Genomic DNA, 17,888 nt, shown 5'->3' with positions numbered 1-17,888 from the left:
GCTTTTGCTCAGTGCTGCACCCTATGTGCTCACTGCTGCACCCCCCTGTGCTCCGTGCTGCACCTCTCTGTGCTTGGCCCCACACCCCACATCTTCTGCGCTGCACCTGCATGCTCAGAACTGCACCCCACGTGCTCGGAGCTGCACCCCATGTGCTCATGCTGCACCCCTGGGCTGCCTCCACCCCTGCAGGGGTGCAGGCTCTTGCTATTGGGGGCAGCCCTGCTGCAGGAGCACCCACACACCTGGGTCCCTTCCCAGTTTTGGGGGTGCAGGGGGCTGGGAGCCCAGGGGCCCAGGCCATGGGTCCTCCCAGCGTCACCCAGGGGCTCCTGCCTCAGTTTCCCCTGCAGACTTGCCTGTCTGGGGCAGATGGGGCCACCCGGGGGTGACACGGGTGCAGGACAGGGACAGGGTGGGGTCATCCCCTGCTAAAACCTTGGCAGGGCTGAGAGGACCCCTCCCTTCAGGCACATCCCACCCCCCCCCGCCCCCCAGGCCCGCCCTGGGCCATGCTGCAGCTCTGTGCACCCAGCACCGCACGTGGCCAGGGACACAGGGCCTGTGGGGACACGGGACGGACTCTGGCCCGGTGACGTGGGGGCAGTGGGGCTGGGGCACCCCAGCCGCTTCCCCCCCGCTGGGTGCCATCCGTAGGCTCACGTCACCAGCGGCCCCTGCGGTGCAACGGTCCACGACAGACCAGCCCCGGCCAGCACCGAGCCGCTGACCCATGCCCTGGCACAGCCCCTCCAGCCGGACACCCTGGCTTCCTCTGCCGGACTGACCCGCTGCCCCAGGGCTGGGACGTCACGGCTCTGCCTGGTGAGCTGCGGTTCCTGCTGGGCAATGGTCACCCCAAGGCCCGACACCCCCCCCAGGGACACGTGCACACCCAGCATGTGCGTGTGCACATGGGCGCTGTGCATGCACGCTTGTCACGAGCGTTATGTGCACCAGCAGTGTGCAGGGGTGCCCCCCCGGCTGTGCCGCCCGTGCTGCGGGGGCCGGTGGGGCCCACGAAACCTCCTGGGTCCCTGCGGGATCCCTCAGGCTGCACTCGCCCAGCTGCAGGTGCCATGGCCGGTCCCGGTAGGAACCAGCTTCAGTGCCCGCACGGGGCCTTTGCTGGCGGCAGCCTGGGCTGCCCTGGTGCTGGGATGAGGCGGGTACCCCCCAGGCCGGGTGCTGCCAGGGCTGGTGCTGCTGCTGGGTGCTGGCTCCCAGATGGTGCCGGCGCAAGGCCCGGGTGTGATGCCGATTCAGAGGCCGGAGCTGCGCTGAGCGGCACCACGGTGCCAGCCTGGTGGTCTGCGGCTCGGTGTCCCCCAACCTGGTGCAGTACCGGTGCTGTGCCTGATGCGGGCTGGTCCAGAGCCAAGTCCAGTGCAGCCTGGGCCAGAGCTGCGCCGGGGCCATGCTGGGGCTGAGCCCAGGGCCGTGCCAGACCGTGCCGGATCCACGCCGGGCCTTGGCCAGACCCAAACGGACCCAAAGCAGACCATGCCGGCGCCAAGTCCACACCTGTGCCGGACCGCGTGGGACTGTGGGGGGGCCAAACCAATCCCACACCCGCACTGGACTGTGCCAGAGCTGAGGCTGCACCCGTGCCAAGCTGCGCCAGAGCCCAGTCCAGCCCACACCCACGCTGGGCCGTGCTGGACCGTGCCAGAGCCAGACTGCCACCCACGCTGGGCTGCATCGGTGCTGGAGCCGAGCCAGCTCACACTCGTGCTGGGCTGTGCCAGACTGTACTGGAGCTGAACCCACACCTGCGCCAGGACATGCCACACCAGTGCCAGACTGTGCCGGAGCCAAGGCAGCCCACACCCACGAGGGCCGCGCTGGATCCAAGCCCACACCTGTGTGGGACTGTGTTAGACCACTCTGGGCTGAGCCGAGCCCACCGCCGTGCCGGGCTGTGCCGGACCATGCCAGGGCCCGGCCCGCACCGGTGCTGGGCTGTGACGGGCTGAACCAGGCCGAACCGAGCCCAGCCGAGCCCGGCCGAACCCGGCCGAACCCGCAGCCGCTCCGTTCCGCCCGGGGCGCCGGTGAGCGCGCACGTGGTGCCGGGGCAGGCTGCTCGCGCGGGGGGCGGCAGCTAGTGGGGCGGGACCTGGGGCGGGGGGGAGGGGATCTCTGCGGGGCGCTGCCCAATGGCGGCGCGGCTTCGCCCCTCGCAGGCGGCGAGCGGACCAATGGCCGCCGCGGGCGGTGCCGCGCGTAGGGCGGGGGGGGGGCAAACGGCGCGGCGGTCACGTGGGGCGGAGGGAGGTGGTTAAAGTGCGGCAGGCGGCGGGCAGCTGCCCCAGTGGGAGGCGGCGGGGGCGGTGGCGGAGCTTCAACTCCCCGCAGGAGCCGAGACCCCCCCCCCCCCGGAGCGGAGCGGGCCCGGTTCTTCCCTTCCCGGCGAGCGCGGCCCGGCCCTGCTGGTGAGCGGTGGGGGGGCGGGACGGGCACATGGCGGCGGGAGGGGGGGGGGGCGGCGGCGTGCGCGGGAGCGGCCGTTACCGGCGCGCGGGAAGCGCCGTTATCCGGTGCCCTCCCCCCCCCCCCGCTGAGCCCCGTCTCTCCTGCAGGATGAAGAGCGGCGCAGGCCATGGCGCGGTACCCGGCCCCCAGCCCCCGCGGCCGGCGGGCCCGTAGGACGGTGGAACCCCCCTGTGCCCTATAGCGACCTCCCCCACCCCTTATTTAATTTTATACCTAATTTATTAATCCCTTGTCCCGCTCCCCTCCACCCAAACCATGGACCCGACCCCCGTGGTGCCCCCCGCCCCCATGGCGGGCTTCCTCTGGATGCTGGTCCTGGGCTTCATCATCGCCTTCGTCCTGGCCTTCTCTGTCGGCGCCAACGATGTGGCCAACTCCTTCGGCACTGCGGTGGGCTCGGGGGTGGTGACCCTCCGACAAGCCTGCATCTTGGCCAGCGTCTTTGAGACGGTGGGCTCTGTCCTCCTGGGAGCCAAAGTCAGCGAGACCATCCGTAAGGGGCTGATCGACGTGGGGATGTACAGCTCCATGCAGCAGCTGCTGATGGCGGGTTCGATCAGCGCCATGTTCGGTGAGGAACGGTGGGGTCAAAATGGGGAGGGGGGCAGCGCGCCCTGGTGATGGTTCCCTCGCCAAGTTTCTCTTCCTCCAGGATCTGCTGTGTGGCAGCTGGTGGCTTCGTTCTTAAAGCTTCCCATTTCTGGTACCCACTGCATTGTTGGCGCAACCATTGGCTTTTCGCTGGTGGCCAAGGGGCAAGAAGGTGTCAGGTGGTCTGAGCTGCTAAAGATCGGTAAGTCCAGCTTGTGAGACCACCTCTGTGCGTGGCCTCCATCAGCACCCTGGGCTTCCCCTTCCAGCCGCAGGATGCTGATCGTGCCTCTTCTCTCCTAGTGTTGTCCTGGTTCATCTCACCCCTTCTTTCGGGCATCATGTCTGCTATCCTGTTTTTCCTTGTCCAGAGGTTCATTCTCCGTAAGGTAAGGGCTGTTCACCCTGTTTTCTGGCACCTTGGGGCTGCGGGTGCTCCCTCGTCTGCCTGTTGGACTGGTGGTTGGCTTATGTGCACCAGAGCTTCTCCAGGCACATCTGTTCTTGGGTTGACACTTGGGTGAGCCCTTCAGGAGGAGCTGAGGGGATGGAGAACTAGACCTGTAGCTGTTCCACAGAGTGGAGCCTGGGAGATGAGGAGGCTTTGCTTCACCTTGTCCAAAACATCTGGGCCAGGAGTGTCCTGCCTGGCCTCAGCAGAAACAGCTGCAGTTTCCAAGTAGTGAGGTCACCCAGGACTGATAGGATCAGAGCTTCTTGCCAGGCTTTTCCTAAGTCTTGGTGCAAGGTTGGACCTCATCTTGTGTCAGGCTGCAGGTGAAGGCAGGAGCTGGCAGGAATGATTCTTTTCTAAAGCCAGGAGGGCCAGAATTGTCCCTGGTGCCGTGGAAACTGCGCTTTCCTCCTGTCTGGTGCCCCTGGTAAACCAAGGGGTGCTCGGGCTGGCTCCAGAGACATGCTCCCACTGTCAGAAGCCTCCAAAAGCCCAGGAGGAAGGATTGGGCACCCAGAGGTGCTGGAAATGGAGGCAGCAGCTTTAGACCTCATCTTCCTGACGTGATGACCCTGGAGCACAGGATGCTGTCTGCCCTGAGCAGGGGTCCCCAGCTGGCTGCGCAGAGGAACTCTGGCATTTTCTTCTGCATATTCGAGGTTAACTTAAATTATTTTAGGGCTTGGGTCTAACTATTTCTGGTTTGAGAGATGTTAAGATCTTATCGCTGCTGGTTTCTACCTGGCAGCCCTTTAAAACAATTCAGCGTCACCGCTGTCAGAGTAACCTTGCGTAACTGGCCTTTCAAAGCTGGACTGGCCCCGTCACGCTTCATTCTGGTGCTGAATAGCCCGGTTGCTCTGTCCCGCTCGGCATTTAGTAATGCTCAGCGTGTTTGTACCGGTGCTAGACCCCGATTGCTGGGCAGCACTGGAGATTAAGTTCTCCTGCTGCTTGGGTGAGGGCCTCTCTGTGCAGGTATGTGGTCAAATAAGCTGCTTTGTGAGTAATGGATTTTTTTATTTCGTCCAAGTCAGCTGGAAAGAGGTAAAAGCTTTGACATAATGGTTTTGTCTGAGAGTGCCTGGGCAGTTGAAAGAAAACATCGGTGCAGCTGGAGGCTGGGGAGGTCTGCAGGCTGGGGAGCCTCAGGAGGGGTGCAGGAGCCAGGCAGCCCCCGGCTGCGGGTGCAGATGAGATGCTCCAGCATTGGGAGTGGTGAGACACTTGGCTGGTCCTGCCCTGGGGAGCCTTGTGGGAGTTCTGCCACCCTCTCTGCCCTCTCCCCAGCCCACCACGGGGGTCTGACAGTGGCAGCTCTTCAGACTCCCCCATGGGTTATTCTCTAAAAGCTGTCGGGAGCTCTGGCTTTTGGCAGGGCTGGCAGGAGCGTGGTATTTGAGCTGCTGTCAGCAGCTGACTGAAGACACAAACCCCTTTTTGGGAAGGGGCTGTTGCTTGGCTGCTCCTCGGCTGCTGTACAACCCTCGAGGTCTGGCTTTCTGCAGCACTGATCCTTCTTTTGCAGGCAGATCCCGTTCCCAACGGCTTGCGAGCTTTGCCCATCTTCTATGCCTGTACTGTGGGGATCAACCTCTTCTCTATCATGTATACTGGTGCACCTCGTAAGTATGCGTCAGAATACTTGAACCTTAATTTTTAAATTCTTCACAAAACCTCCATTAAATGCACGATTTACCCCTTTTTTGCTTTACAGGGCTGAAATCTCCTAGAAGGCGGCTGGCCTGTGCCGGTTACAGAAGGCTGCAGGCTAGCGTGCGCTGAGTTCTGGGCTAGATAGTTGCCCAACCAAAGAGACCTGCTCAAACTAAACCCCTCCAGACCTTTCTCCTTAGACTTCACAGGACTTGCAGATAACGTGCCTTCCCCTTCTCTTCTCTTACCTGTGCTAAAACTCAGGTACCCGGCTGCTGCTGAAGAGACTCCTCGGGCTGCCGGTAGCAAGGCTAGGAGCAGGGATGGAGGCTGTGCCTCCTGATTCACCTTGTCCCTAAGGATAAACTAATTATCCCTGGCAAGAAGAGCTGGCACCTGTACTGAGAAGAGGAGTTTGTACTTCAGTTTGAAAAGCCAAATTGAAATGCTTGTTTGGCTGTTGTATAGGGGGACAGGTTGTGGGCAGGACGAGGAGAGGGCTTGGCAGGGGAGAATGGCTTTGCTTGCGGAGCCTCTGGCTCCACAACTTCCATCCGCCGGGGTGACTCGGTGTGAGCTGTTTTCGGTCTGAGCATGGGTTTCCTGTTGTGGAGGAGTCACTGGAGGTGGGGTGAGGGCAGCCGGCGCTGGCTCTGCAGGGTTTTCTCTGTAAACAGTGGCTGGAAAAAATTTTGGAGGGATGTCAGCTTCTCTTTCCCTTGGCTTTCCAGCCGTGGGGAGAAGGCAGCGTTGTTGTGATGCTGCTGGGGGCACGGGGGCTGCAAAGCAGCAGCGGTGCTGCTCTGAGATCACTTTGTCACTTGGCACCCCCAAGGTGGATTCCTGTTTATCCCGAGCGCTCAGCTGCGGGAGGGCTGGATGAGCTCTGTGCCAATTCAGCACGGGGTTTGTAGCCTTCAGCGAGCCAGCCTTGGCGTAAGCAAATAGCCAGGTGCGTGGGTGAAGTAGCTGCGATGTTGCTGGTGGTGCATTAGGAGCAGTAAGTTATTGCCTGCAGCAGAAAATGCAGGAGTTGAGCGGTTGCAAGCGCCTGATACTCCGACTTGGGGCTGCAGCAGGCTGTATAACGCAAAACCTCTGCTAAAAGTCACGCTGCATGTGAGAATGCTTGAAACTAGGTCACATAACACCTCAGATGCCTTGAAACTTGAGCTTAAGTTCCTAGGGACTCGTGGAGCAGGAGAACCATCTTCCCCCAGCAGCTGGAGGAGTTAACAGAGATGCGGGGCTTTCCGGTGGGAGCAGCCCAGGTCCTGCGTGTCCTCTCCCTGACTGCGGGAAGCGGCGCTGTCGCTGCAGCAGCTGTGCTGGGTGGTTTTGGTTTTTTTTTTCTTTGACATTGCAGCAAGTGAGGAGACGAGGGCTGCGAGGAGCATCTTGTCCCTGCTCAGGGCACACGCTGGTCCCTGATCGGGTTTGGTTGTGGGAGGGAGGGGAAAGTGTCTGCACATGTGAAAGATTAGCTTTTGATGGGGGAGATTGTAACCTGGGGGGGGCTTCTGTGTGGGTTAAGCTCTTGGTTTCAGTGTGGTCAGCGGTAGCTTTCTGATGCTGTTTCTCTCTGGCAGGCGAATTAGCTCAGGGATGTTGCAGGTGATGGAGTCCCCATGCTGGGAAGAGCAAAGTCATATGTCGAGGAGGCTTTTGCCCAGAGGTTTTCAAAGATCCGTTGTTTTATTTCCTAGTGCTGGGCTTTGACAAACTTCCTCTGTGGGGTATCCTCCTAATTTCGGCGGGGAGTGCTGTTGTCTGTGCTCTCGTCGTCTGGTTCTTTGTATGTCCGAGAATGAAGAAGAAAATCGAACGTAAGTAACACTTTTCTCTTTGCAATCCTTTGGGGAAGGGCATGCTCGGACTAACCAATTTCTCTTCCCAGCGGGAGATCTCATTAGCTGCAGGGCTGTTATTAGCAGGGATCCTCAGCTTCAGTTATCACTTAAGCTGCTCTGCAAACCCTGAGTCACTGGGGCGCATCTCATTGAGCTGGACCCTGCGTGCTCCTAACCCGCAGCAGCACCAGAAAGCTGCTCCCTGGGACCCCAAAATACCCGTGAAGGAGCTGTTGTGCTGCCAAGCGGTATCTGGCAGCTGATCTCTGAGCAGGCTATCTCTGCCTGCTGTCCTTTGCAGTTCGAGGAATATTAAAACAGCGTGATTTCACTGTTTAATATAGAAAAAGAGGAGGCAGGAGACAACCTGCGTGTTAACCAGTGTAACCTTTAATCCTCTGCATACCTGCTGATCAATTTTTGGCCTGGCAGATGCAGATCACAAGTTTAAAGCTGGTGTAAGCTGATGAAATCCTTTCCCTGTAGCAAAAAAAAAAAATCTATTGAAAGGCATCCAAAAGAGCAGTCCCAAGCTCTGCCTCCTGAAAAGTACAGGCAGCTCTCCTAGAGTCGTGTGTGGTCTTGCATATAAATTTTGTGTGCAGTCTGAGGCACTTAAGGAACTGGAGATGAGGGGATAACCAGTGTCCTTGTCAGACTGGTGTAATTGGGGTGTGACTAACAGCTTTATGGCTGCCCTTGACATTCTTCCAGCTGTTCGAGCTTTGGCTTAACTCCTGCCTGCAAGACAGGCTCCCCTGCCTGCTGAGGCTGCCTGCCTGCCCGAGAGCATTGCTGGGAGGAGGTGGTGATGCAGGGGCAGACAAGTTCTGCAGGGGCTTGATGCCAGGGTGAGGGGCTGGATGTCACAGCCTGGCCCTTGCAGCAAGCAAACTGGCTGGGAAATGATCGTGTTTGTGACAAGGAGGTGGTTTGTGTTGTCTGAAGGAGCTGACCTCATGTTTTCACCTGGAGAAAACATACTTTTCCTGGTAGAGGGGGAGTAACAGCCTCAGCTTCCAGGGCTTGGTGCTGCTGGCTTGGCTCTTCCAGTGGGACAGGAAACCAGGCTGGCCTCGGAGGTGGAGACTGGCTCCTGTTTGGGTTTGTCACCCACCAGTGGGAGCTGGAGAGGAGCCCAGGTGGGCAAGTCCTCCCAGCAGGCTGGAGCTGATGGGCTGGCAGAGGAGCTCTGGGCTTTTCTGGGCACCTTCCCATCGGCTTCAGGGGTCGCAACCAACTGCCCCAGAAGCAGGTCTGGAGCATCCCACGGCTGCTGGGAATGGGGATGGGACAAACGTGGCTCAAAAAGGAACCTCTGCCAGAGAAAGAACAGGCATAAAAGCCCTGTCATGGTGCTCACCACACCCCGTGTGGGTGGGGGGGGCCTAAAAATAGGAGATGAGCTGGCTTGTGACAGTTTGGCTGTTGTGCCTGAGACGAGGTGTGACTCCCTGGGAGTTTCCGAAGTTCAGGATGGGGGGGGGGGGGGGAAGCTATAAATTTTTATTTAGCTGCCATAAATCTGAGTGGTGAGGGGTGTGGGCTTGCTCCTGGTGTTGGGTGTGGTGGTGGGATAGGGTTTGATGGCAGCTGCCTCCCTTCACAGGAGAGATCAAATCCAGTCCTTCTGAAAGCCCCTTGATGGAGAAGAACATCAGCCCGAAGGAGGACCATGAGGAGCCCAAGGCAGCTCTGGGAGATGCCAAGAGCCCCGTTGTTGATGTGGGGTCAGCTGCGCCCCACCGGGCAGCAGTGGAGGAGAGGACAGTCTCCTTCAACCTTGGGGACCTGGAGGAGGCCCCAGAGCAGGAGAGGCTCCCCAGCCTTGACCTGAAGGAAACCAGCATTGACAGCGGTGAGCGGTGGGGGGTGGTACGGGGGTGGTGGCACCCCACCCCAGGTACCCCGGATGCTAAACCTCTGCTGTCTCTTGTGGCAGGAGCTGTGCGGCTGCCCAATGGCAACCTTGTCCAGTTCAACCAGGCCATGGGCCACCAGCTGAGCTCCAGCGGGCAGTACCAGTACCACACTGTGCACAAGGACTCTGGCCTCTACAAGGAGCTGCTGCATAAACTGCACCTGGCCAAGATGGGGGACTGCATGGGGGACTCGGGGGACAAGCCCCTGCGGCGTAACAACAGCTACACCTCCTACACCATGGCCATCTGTGGCATGCCCCTGGACTCCCTCCGTGCCAAGGAGGGGGAGGAGATGGAGAAGCTGACCTGGCCTGTGGCGGACACCAAGAAGAGGGTCCGCATGGACAGCTACACCAGCTACTGCAATGCAGTGGCAGATGCCCACCCGGCTGCTGATGTGGATCTGAACACGGCCCAGGTGGAGATGGGAGTCAGCGACCACAAGGGCAGCAGTAGCTCCCTGGAAGAATGGCATGACCTGGACAAACCTGAGGTGTCCCTCCTCTTCCAGTTCCTGCAGATCCTCACAGCCTGCTTTGGCTCCTTCGCTCATGGTGGCAATGATGTCAGGTCAGTTGGGTTGGCAGGAGCGGTGGGGGTGTTCACTGGGGCTGGTGCCCATCTTGCCCAAAGCCTCTGGCCCTCTAGACTGATCTTCTTTCCCTTCCAGCAATGCCATAGGGCCCCTGGTTGCGCTCTACCTGGTCTATCAGACAGGTGATGTGGCTACCAAGGTGGCAACTCCCATCTGGCTGTTGCTCTACGGAGGTGTGGGGATTTGCATCGGCTTGTGGGTCTGGGGAAGGAGAGTCATCCAGACGATGGGGAAGGACCTGACTCCCATCACACCATCAAGGTAAGGGCCTGTCTTGGACAGGGGGAGGCTTCAGGCAGTCCTAAAGCTACAGCCCACTCCTGGAGCTCCTCTCTGGGGGGTTTCATTACTCAGGTGGTGGAGCTGGGGTGTGTGTGGCCCCATAACATCTCCCTGCATCCCCTGGGGGGTCAGCCTGGGGCTGCCGCGGGTCTGGAGAGCCAAGTGAGCACCTGACCCTGCTGTGCAGGGTCTGCTTGGGGAGAGCAGTCCTAGGTCTGGCTTGGGCTAAGCCAGCCTGACAGGCTGGGCAGTGCGGGAGGTCTGGTGCCCGGGTTCTCATACACTTTCTGTCTCTGCAGTGGCTTCAGCATTGAGCTGGCATCTGCCCTGACGGTGGTGATTGCCTCCAACGTTGGTCTCCCCATCAGCACAACACACTGCAAGGTAGGTGGGGGTGGCAGGAGGGGATGGTGCCTACTTGGTGCGAGCTCAGCTGCCTCCAAATCCTGGTGCTAATAAGGCTGAGCTGCACAGGAGGTCCCAAAAATAGGCTGCTGGCCGGCCTTCAGGTCCCAGCTCTGCCATTTGCATCTCAATGCGGGGCGGCAGCGGCTGCCCAGGGCTGGAGGGAGTCCCTGGGTGTGAGGCAGCAGTCGAGGAGGCTCTGGGAGAACAAAACCCCTTTGATGGATCCCTGGGCTCTGCCAAGTGGTCGTGGGAACCCAGGCTCTGCAGTGCCCTGTCCCCGCTCGAGGACAGCGGCTCCTTGCCTTCCTCTCTCTGTCTGGGGTCTGCAGTGTCCCCAAGGGCTGGAGCAGGACCCATGGCTGAGGGCACCTCGGGAAGGGTGGTGGGGTGGGAGTGGGGTAGCAGGCACCCAGTGGGTGCCCCATTCTGCTGCGATGCTGAGCTGTGCCCTGACTCCTCGGGCAGGTGGGCTCGGTGGTCTCGGTGGGCTGGCTGCGCTCCAGGAAGGCGGTGGACTGGCGCCTTTTCCGCAACATCTTCATGGCCTGGTTTGTCACCGTCCCCATCTCGGGTCTCATCAGTGCTGCCATCATGGCTGTCTTCAAGTATGCCATCCTGAAGGTGTGAGGGGCTCGTGCTGCTCCTGCTTCCCTGCTGCCCCCCTCCCCTCCAGGAGCTGGGGAGGCTCATCCCACTGTGGGATGGGGGCTGCCATCATCTGTGGGGCTTCCTCAGTTCTGCGTAGTGTTGTCACTGAAGTATCTTTTTTTTTTTTTAATATAAATGTCTTGGCGCTAAGTTTCTAGAGGGGGCTGCAGCGGTGAGGCTGTGCCTGCCCCTGGGGTGACTCCCCTGCTGCGCTGTAGCTTTAGATTAGCAGTTATGGGAGGCTACTCTTCTTATTTTTAATGACTTAAGATCCCCTGGCAGTGATTCCTCCTTGAGTAAGGACTGGGACTGGTCCTTGCCCCTCCTGGGAGGGCCTGGGGGCTGTGGGACATCCCCCTGTTGTGGGCTGTGCTGCGTTCAGCTTTGCCTCCATCGCTGTAGTGGTGTGGACACCAGATGCTGCCCAACCATCCTGCTCGGGGGTCCCTGGGGAGCAGCCCCCAGCCCCCTCCCCTCACTGCTGCTACCTCGGATTCAATAAAGATTTCCTTCGTACACCAGTGCTGCCCCTGATCCTGGGGAAGTGGGGGGTGCTGGGGTCGCCCCTGTCCCTCATCACGTGCTGCCCCTCAGCCTCTACCCTGCCCCTCCTTGGACCCACACACTGGGAGGGAGCTGGGCCTGGGGCAGCTGATAAGAGCCCCCACGTGTCCCCCAGTGTCATAGGACCAGCTGTAAACATCCCTGGGCTGTGCCCCAACCCTGCAGGGGGGGGGTTATCAGGGCCCCACAGCTGGAAGCAGGGGGTAGTTCATCCCCCTGTTACCAGCCTTATGTTCCCCCCCCCCCCCCGCCTTGGGCAGGAGCTGTCCATGCAGTCACAGAATCCCAGACTGGTTTGGGTTGGAAGGGACCTCAAAGCCCATCCAGTTCCAACCCCCCTGCCATGGGCTGGGACACCCTCCACTAGCCCAGGTTGCCCAACGCATGTCTGTGTCCCCAGCCCCAGGGTGTCCTGGTGATGGTCCCTCCTGTCCTGGGGTCAAGGCCAGGCATGGGGACCCACGTCATTGGGTTGCACTGCGGTGTTGCAAGAACTGCGGGGGCGATTGCAGGGAGATCGAGGACTGGCACTGGGCTGGGTGTGGGGGACAGCCTGGACACCTGGGGCTCCCTGGGGGTGCTGAGCCCTGCCTGGGGGTGGAGGGGTGGGGATGGGGACATGTGGACTTGGGAACATGGCTCGGGGGTTTGGGATGTGCCTCGTGACGCTGCGTGGATACTGCGTGGGGATGTCACCCACTGGGTGATGGTGAAGTGCCCTCTGGGGATGAGCACGTTTCCCCCTGGGACTGGGCTGCGTCCCGCGGGATTCAGGTGCCCCTTCCTGTCCCCGTCCCTCCAGTGTGAGGTGCCGGGGGTGGCCCCTGGAGCTGGACACCCCCCTGTGCTGCGCAGCCCCCCCCCCTCCAAGCTCCCGCCCCTCCCCGGGGGGGGCCGGGGCACCTATCGGGGCGGCGGCGGGGCCGGGCCTTGACCCCAGTTAATGATTCGGCGCCGGGCGCTCCCCGCTGCCAGCGGCCCCCCGGGCAAACACCGGCCACGGGGGCTCCGGGACTGGACGGGGCGGGCGCCCGCGGCCGCTCCTGGCGCCGTCGGGGCCGTGGCCGTGGGAGGGCGCTTCCTCCGCGGGGGGGGGGCCGGATTGGGCACCGGGGGGGGTGGGGGGGGTGGAGGGCACGGGGGGCACTGCCGGGGGGGGGGGAGTTCCTTTTGGGGGTGCACGGGGGGGGCACTGCTCTATTTGGGGGTGTCTGGAGGGGTGCTACCCCAGGTGGGGGGGGGAGCACGGGGGGCACTGCCCCATTTGGGGGCGCATTGTCTCAGTTTTGGGGGGATACGGCGCGATCAGCGCCCCATTTTGGGGCTCACCATCCCGGGGTGCCTCGGTTCCCCAGGACGGCTGTTGCGCCCGAGGTGGGGGGGGCCGGGCCGGGGGCCGGGGCGGGGCGGTCCCGCGGGGCCCCGTTAAAGCGGCGGCGGCCGGAGGCGGTGGCCGGAGGCGACGGCGATGGGCAGCGAGGGGGAGCGGGGCCCGGCGGCGGGCCCGGGCCAGGGTGACCCGCGGGCGCTGCGGAGGGACTGCCAGCACCGGTGGGGCTGGGGGAAGGGCCGGGGGGGGGCAAGAGGGCGGGGGATGGGGGGCAGCAATTGGGTGCGGGGGGTGGGGTGTCGGGGGGGCGATCGGGAGCAGCAGGACCTGCGGGGAAAGAGCTTTGGGGAAGCAGATATGGGGGGGGGAACACACTTGGGGAGGGGGGGGCAGGACCTGGGGGAAAGACCCCGGGGGTGCGGGTATGGGGGAGGACTCTTGGGGGCGTGCGGGAGGGGGTAGAGGCCCTGGGGGGACCCCCATGTAGACATGCCGGGGGGGGCAGGCCAAAACAGGGGGCTCACCATGCCCCCTCCCTACCCTGCACACTTCCCACCCCCCCACATCCATTTCCAGCTCAGAAGCCCATTTTTCTGCTCCAATAACTCTCTGTGGGGCCCCTGGGCCAGGCCAGGCACGCAGCCCACCCCCCTGGCCAGGGACAGGGCATGTGGGGACAGGTCCCCATACCCTCCTCCGTGCCACCCCCAGCCCTAGACACCCCCCACCCTATAACCCCCTCCCCGGTTGCCCCCAGAATCTTCGTCAACCGGAGCCTGGCGCTGGAGAAGATCAAGTGCTTCGGCTTCGACATGGACTACACCCTGGCCAGTGCGTTGTTGGGTGGGGGGGAGGCTGAGGCAGTGTGGGGGGGTGACAGGACACCCCCCCCCCCCCCCCCAGCCCCTGCCCACGCCACCCCCCCTGCCCCCCACAGTGTACAAGTCCCCTGACTACGAGGAGCTGGCCTTCGCCCTGCTGCTGGAGCACCTCGTCTCTATTGGGTACCCCCACGAGATCCTTGCCTACAAGTATGACCCCACCTTCCCCACTCGGTGAGTTTTGGGGGGGGGGGGGCACAGGGTGGGGGTGTTGATGGGACCCCCGCCCACTGATGGGGTGTGCGGTGCAGGGGGCTGGTGTTTGATGCCCTGTACGGGAACCTGCTGAAGGTGGACTCCCACGGGAACCTGCTGGTCTGCGCCCATGGCTTCCGCTTCCTCAAGGGGTGAGTCTGGGACACCCACCCCCTGCGGCTGGGGAGGGGGGGGCGAGGGGGGGGGCCCTCTCCGTGGGGTGCAGCTCTGTGCTCTCTCCCCAGGGCCGAAATCCTCCACTATTACCCCAACAAGTTCATCCAGCGGGACGACATGAAGCGCTTCCACATCCTCAACACCCTCTTCAACCTCACGGGTGGGTGAGAGCCCCCTCCCCATTGCGGGCAGCTGCCCTCCCCCGTGTGCCCTGTGTCCCCTCTCACAGCCCCCTCCCCGGCAGAGGCCTACCTCTACGCCTGTCTCGTGGACTTCTTCACCAGCTGCTCCAGATATGTCAAGTAAGAGGGAGCTGGCAGGTGGGGGCCTGAACCGGGTGGCTCTGGGTTGGGGTCTTCACTCCCTTGATGCCCCTCCTTTCCCTGACCATTGCAGCTGTGACACTGGCTACAAGCACGGGAACCTCTTCATGTCCTTCCGCAGCATGTTCCAGGACGTGCGCGAGGCCATGGACCACGTCCACCTCTCGGTGGGTGTGATGGTCAGGGTGCTGGGGGGGGGGGGGGGGGGGGGGGGGGGGGGGGAGTTGCAGAGGGTACCCCAGGGAGACTTTGGCCAGACTCACCTGTCCCTTCTGCAGGGCTGTCTGAAGGAGAAGACACTGGAGAACCTGGAGAAATATGTGGTGAAGGATGTGAGTAACTGTGGACCCCCATGGACCCACCCCCCCCCCCCCCCCGGTCCCCTTAGCGGGGTCCCCATGGCCCCCCCCTTCCCACACTGACTTGCCCCTCGCCAGCCCCGGGTGCCGCTGCTGCTGAGCCGCATGAAGGAGGTGGGGAAGGTCTTTCTGGCCACCAACAGCGACTACAACTACACTGATGTGAGTGGGGGGCGGGGGGGGGGGGGGGGGGGGGGGGGGGGGGTTGGGCGGTGTGTGTGTGTCTGTGTCCACCCCTCCCACCCACCCCCACCCCTGAGTCCAGCCTGCCCTGGGGCAGCCTTGGGGGGGCAAAGTGCAGGCAAGGGGGGGGGCTGCCCTCCCTGGGGACAGTGGTGGAGATGCCGGATGTCCTTGCAGGCCATAATGTCCTACCTGTTCAACTTCAGCGATAAGGACAAGGTGAGTCTGTCCCCAGTGTGGGCTGGGCAGGGGGGTGCAGGGTGCCATCGGCAGCCCCTCGCTGAGCCCCACCCCGACACCTAGCAGGCTGAGACCCCGCTGCGCCCCTGGCGATCCTATTTTGACCTCATTGTGGTGGACACCCGCAAGCCGCTATTCTTCGCTGAGGGCACCGTCCTGCGCCAAGTCAACACGGTGGGAATCCCTCCACTGCTGCGGGGCTGGTCAGGGCGGTGGGCACCATCTGGGTGCTGCGGGGGGGGGGGGGGGGGGGTGGTGGTCCTGTGGGCATGGTGGGGTGGATGCACTGTCAGGTGGGCACAGGTAACGGTACTCCCACCCCATCCCATGGTCCTCTTGTCCCACAGGACACAGGGAAGCTGCGCATCGGGACGTACACCGGTCCACTCCAGCACTGCGCCGTCTACTCCGGCGGTGAGCACCCAGCCGGGCTCTGCGGGCAGCACAGGGGATGTGCCTGCGCCGTCACCCTGACGTCTGGCTGTCACAGGCTCCTCGGATGTGGTGTGTGACCTGCTGGGTGTGAAGGGCAAAGACATCCTCTACATGGGGGACCACATCTTCGGGGACATCCTCAAGTCCAAGAAGCGTCAGGGCTGGCGCACCTTCCTGGTGGTGCCCGAGCTGGCCCGTGAGCTGCAGGTCTGGACGGAGAAGAGTGGTGAGCAGCACCTGGCCAGGGACACGGCCAAGCCCAGCTGGGGGAGGTGGCTTGGAGCCTCCTACCCCCCCTGCCCCTCTGACAGCAAACTGGCCGGTGGGCTGTGCCCTGACAGCCCGTGTTGGTTGTGCTGGGCAGTGGGGGGATGTTACCTACACTGAGCCAGCCCTGTTGCTCTTGCAGAGCTGTTTGAGGAGCTGCGGAGCCTGGACCTCTTCCTGGCGGAGCTGTACCAGTGAGTGGGCACAGGACAGGCAGGGCGCACTGGGGGGGGGGGGCACCCATGTGGGACCCTCCAGGCGAGCCCCTGGCTGGGCCTCTCCCACTCCAGGCACTTGGACAGCGGCAGCAGCGAGCGCCCAGACATCAGCTCCATCAAGCGTCGGATCCAGGTGATGCCCAAGGCGCTGTCCCAGTCCGCACACAGCTCAGCTCCCCCCACACCAATCGCCCCCACGGGGGGGGGCACCCCGGGGGAAGGGGGGGGCCTTCATTGGGTGCCCTGACCATCCCACTGCACCCACAGAAAGTCACACACGAGATGGACATGTGCTACGGGAAGATGGGCAGCCTGTTCCGTTGCGGCTCACGCCAGACGCTCTTTGCCAACCAGTTGATGCGCTATGCAGATCTCTATGCCGCCTCCTTCATCAACTTCCTCTACTACCCCTTCAGCTACCTCTTCCGGGCACCTCCCGTCCTGGTACGCAGCTCCTGGCCCCTCTTGCTCCCCTGCTGTGCCTCGGGGGTAACGGGGCCGATGGAGGCATTTGGGGGGCACCCAACCCCTTGGCTGCTCCATACTGGCCCCTCTCTGCAAGCCTTCTCCCCGCTGCAGATGGCACACGAGTCGACGGTGGAGCACGGCCGCCTGGACATGGGGGAGGCAGGCACCCTGGCACCCTGGCTCGCCCAGCACGGCCACCCCGGCCAGCAGGTGGGTGGCAGGGGACAGATGGGCAGAAGGGCATGGGAGTCCCAGCACCCTGATGGAGGTGGGGTACTATGCCCACTGAGCCCCCCACCTCCATCTCAGGTTGCTGGGGTTCACCAGGACTCCAGCGGGGAGGAGGAAGATGACGGAGAAGCCTGAGCCCACCCTAGTGCCAATGGCTGCTGAGCTGGCAGGTGCCAGCCCTCGGGAGGACATTTGGTGGCCTCAGACTGCTTGCACTGCTGGCTGGCAGACCAAAGCCACCCGTGGTCAGCCACCATCTCCGGTGGCCACAGCATGGCTGGTGGCCCTGGCCCGCACCCCGTGTCACACCTCACCCCATGCAGTGGTGCCCTTCTCCCCACTGCCCCAGGAGAAGGGTCCCCCAGAGCCCTGGAGCTGCCTGGTGCCCCCATGGGTCACTCATGCCCCCCCACCCCCAGCATCAGCTGCTTCTCCCAGCCAGCTCAATGCCAGCCTGGGGCCTCGCGGTGCCGGGCACAGCCATCTGCACCGGGTACCGCTGGAAACCCTCTTCGCACCGGCGGGCGGTCGCAGCAGCTCCTGCCCCTGCAGCTTCGGTGCCTGGTCCCAGGCACCACCGCGACACTGGGGCCTGGCTCTGGGGGGGAGCTGGGTGGATAGTGGCCCAGGGGTCGGGGTGGGGGGGGGACGGGGGACACTGCTGCCCCTGGGAATCCCTTTTACCTGCTATTACTCTCTTCTGTTTTCTGCCCTTTTCTATTTATAAGATACTTGAACTCCTGGCACCAGAGAGACATAAAATTGGCTATTTTAAAGGAAAAGTGCTTTACCCCAGAACCTGGGAGTTGAGGGCAAAAGGCAAATCCCAAATCCTTGGCCAGCAGCTTGGAAGAGGGTGGCAGCCCTGAGACACCCCCCCCTGCCAGCACTGTCCCGCACCCCAGAGGAGGGGGCCAGGCCTGCGGCACTCCCCCGACCGCAGCCAGACCCGCGTCGGGACTTCCAGATGCTGCTCTCAGACTTCTCCCAGCATCGAGGTTTCTCAATAAAGATGCTGAGCCAATGCTGGTGGTAGCTGTGTTGTGACGAGGCAAAGAGGGGGGATGAGGATAGGACCTCTGCTTGCTGGGGATGGGAAGGTGACAACGGGTCTC

At 62.6% G+C, this 17,888-nt stretch overlaps 2 protein-coding genes across 3 annotated transcripts; both read left to right on the top strand.

The window, feature by feature from the left end:
• Positions 1-2,260: 2,260 nt before the first annotated feature.
• Positions 2,261-11,423, top strand: SLC20A1 (solute carrier family 20 member 1). The gene is made up of 11 exons (XM_075736849.1): positions 2,261-2,435; positions 2,583-3,067; positions 3,149-3,289; positions 3,391-3,476; positions 5,070-5,166; positions 6,904-7,023; positions 8,657-8,905; positions 8,990-9,539; positions 9,640-9,825; positions 10,146-10,230; positions 10,720-11,423. Exons 2-11 carry the CDS (start codon positions 2,752-2,754, stop codon positions 10,879-10,881), a joined length of 1,992 nt encoding a protein of 663 aa, XP_075592964.1. The 5' UTR covers positions 2,261-2,435; positions 2,583-2,751; the 3' UTR covers positions 10,882-11,423.
• Positions 11,424-12,878: 1,455 nt separating this feature from the next.
• LOC142598291 (cytosolic purine 5'-nucleotidase-like) lies at positions 12,879-17,797 on the top strand. Of its 2 annotated transcripts, none has more exons than XM_075736502.1 (18): positions 12,879-13,017; positions 13,554-13,627; positions 13,734-13,851; positions 13,929-14,024; positions 14,118-14,209; positions 14,294-14,351; positions 14,446-14,539; positions 14,651-14,704; positions 14,810-14,893; positions 15,092-15,133; positions 15,221-15,328; positions 15,502-15,568; positions 15,645-15,815; positions 15,999-16,050; positions 16,147-16,207; positions 16,342-16,518; positions 16,654-16,752; positions 16,870-17,797. In XM_075736502.1, the coding sequence occupies exons 1-18, from the start codon at positions 12,935-12,937 to the stop codon at positions 16,906-16,908; spliced, it is 1,569 nt and encodes a 522-aa protein (XP_075592617.1). In that variant the 5' UTR covers positions 12,879-12,934; the 3' UTR covers positions 16,909-17,797. The 2 variants fall into 2 exon arrangements, with proteins under 2 accessions (XP_075592617.1, XP_075592616.1); XM_075736501.1 differs by having other exon boundaries at positions 16,852-17,797.
• Positions 17,798-17,888: the final 91 nt, after the last annotated feature.

Source organism: Balearica regulorum, chromosome 27, assembly GCF_011004875.1.
Source record: "Balearica regulorum gibbericeps isolate bBalReg1 chromosome 27, bBalReg1.pri, whole genome shotgun sequence".
Taxonomy (NCBI): domain Eukaryota; kingdom Metazoa; phylum Chordata; class Aves; order Gruiformes; family Gruidae; genus Balearica; species Balearica regulorum.
The sequence above is the reverse complement of the archived record's forward strand: the minus strand, read 5'-3'. Positions and strand labels throughout refer to the sequence as shown.

Bases quoted from the DNA above. Each gene is read 5' to 3' on its own strand.
- LOC142598291 (XM_075736501.1), top strand. From the start codon at position 12,935: ATGGGCAGCGAGGGGGAGCGGGGCCCGGCGGCGGGCCCGGGCCAGGGT. The intron at 13,852-13,928 runs GTGAGTTTTGGG...TGTGCGGTGCAG, and splicing joins GACCCCACCTTCCCCACTCG to GGGGCTGGTGTTTGATGCCC. The intron at 14,894-15,091 runs GTGAGTGGGGGG...ATGTCCTTGCAG, and splicing joins GCGACTACAACTACACTGAT to GCCATAATGTCCTACCTGTT.
- SLC20A1 (XM_075736849.1), top strand. From the start codon at position 2,752: ATGGACCCGACCCCCGTGGTGCCCCCCGCCCCCATGGCGGGCTTCCTC. The intron at 5,167-6,903 runs GTAAGTATGCGT...TTTATTTCCTAG, and splicing joins CATGTATACTGGTGCACCTC to TGCTGGGCTTTGACAAACTT. The intron at 10,231-10,719 runs GTAGGTGGGGGT...CTCCTCGGGCAG, and splicing joins TCAGCACAACACACTGCAAG to GTGGGCTCGGTGGTCTCGGT.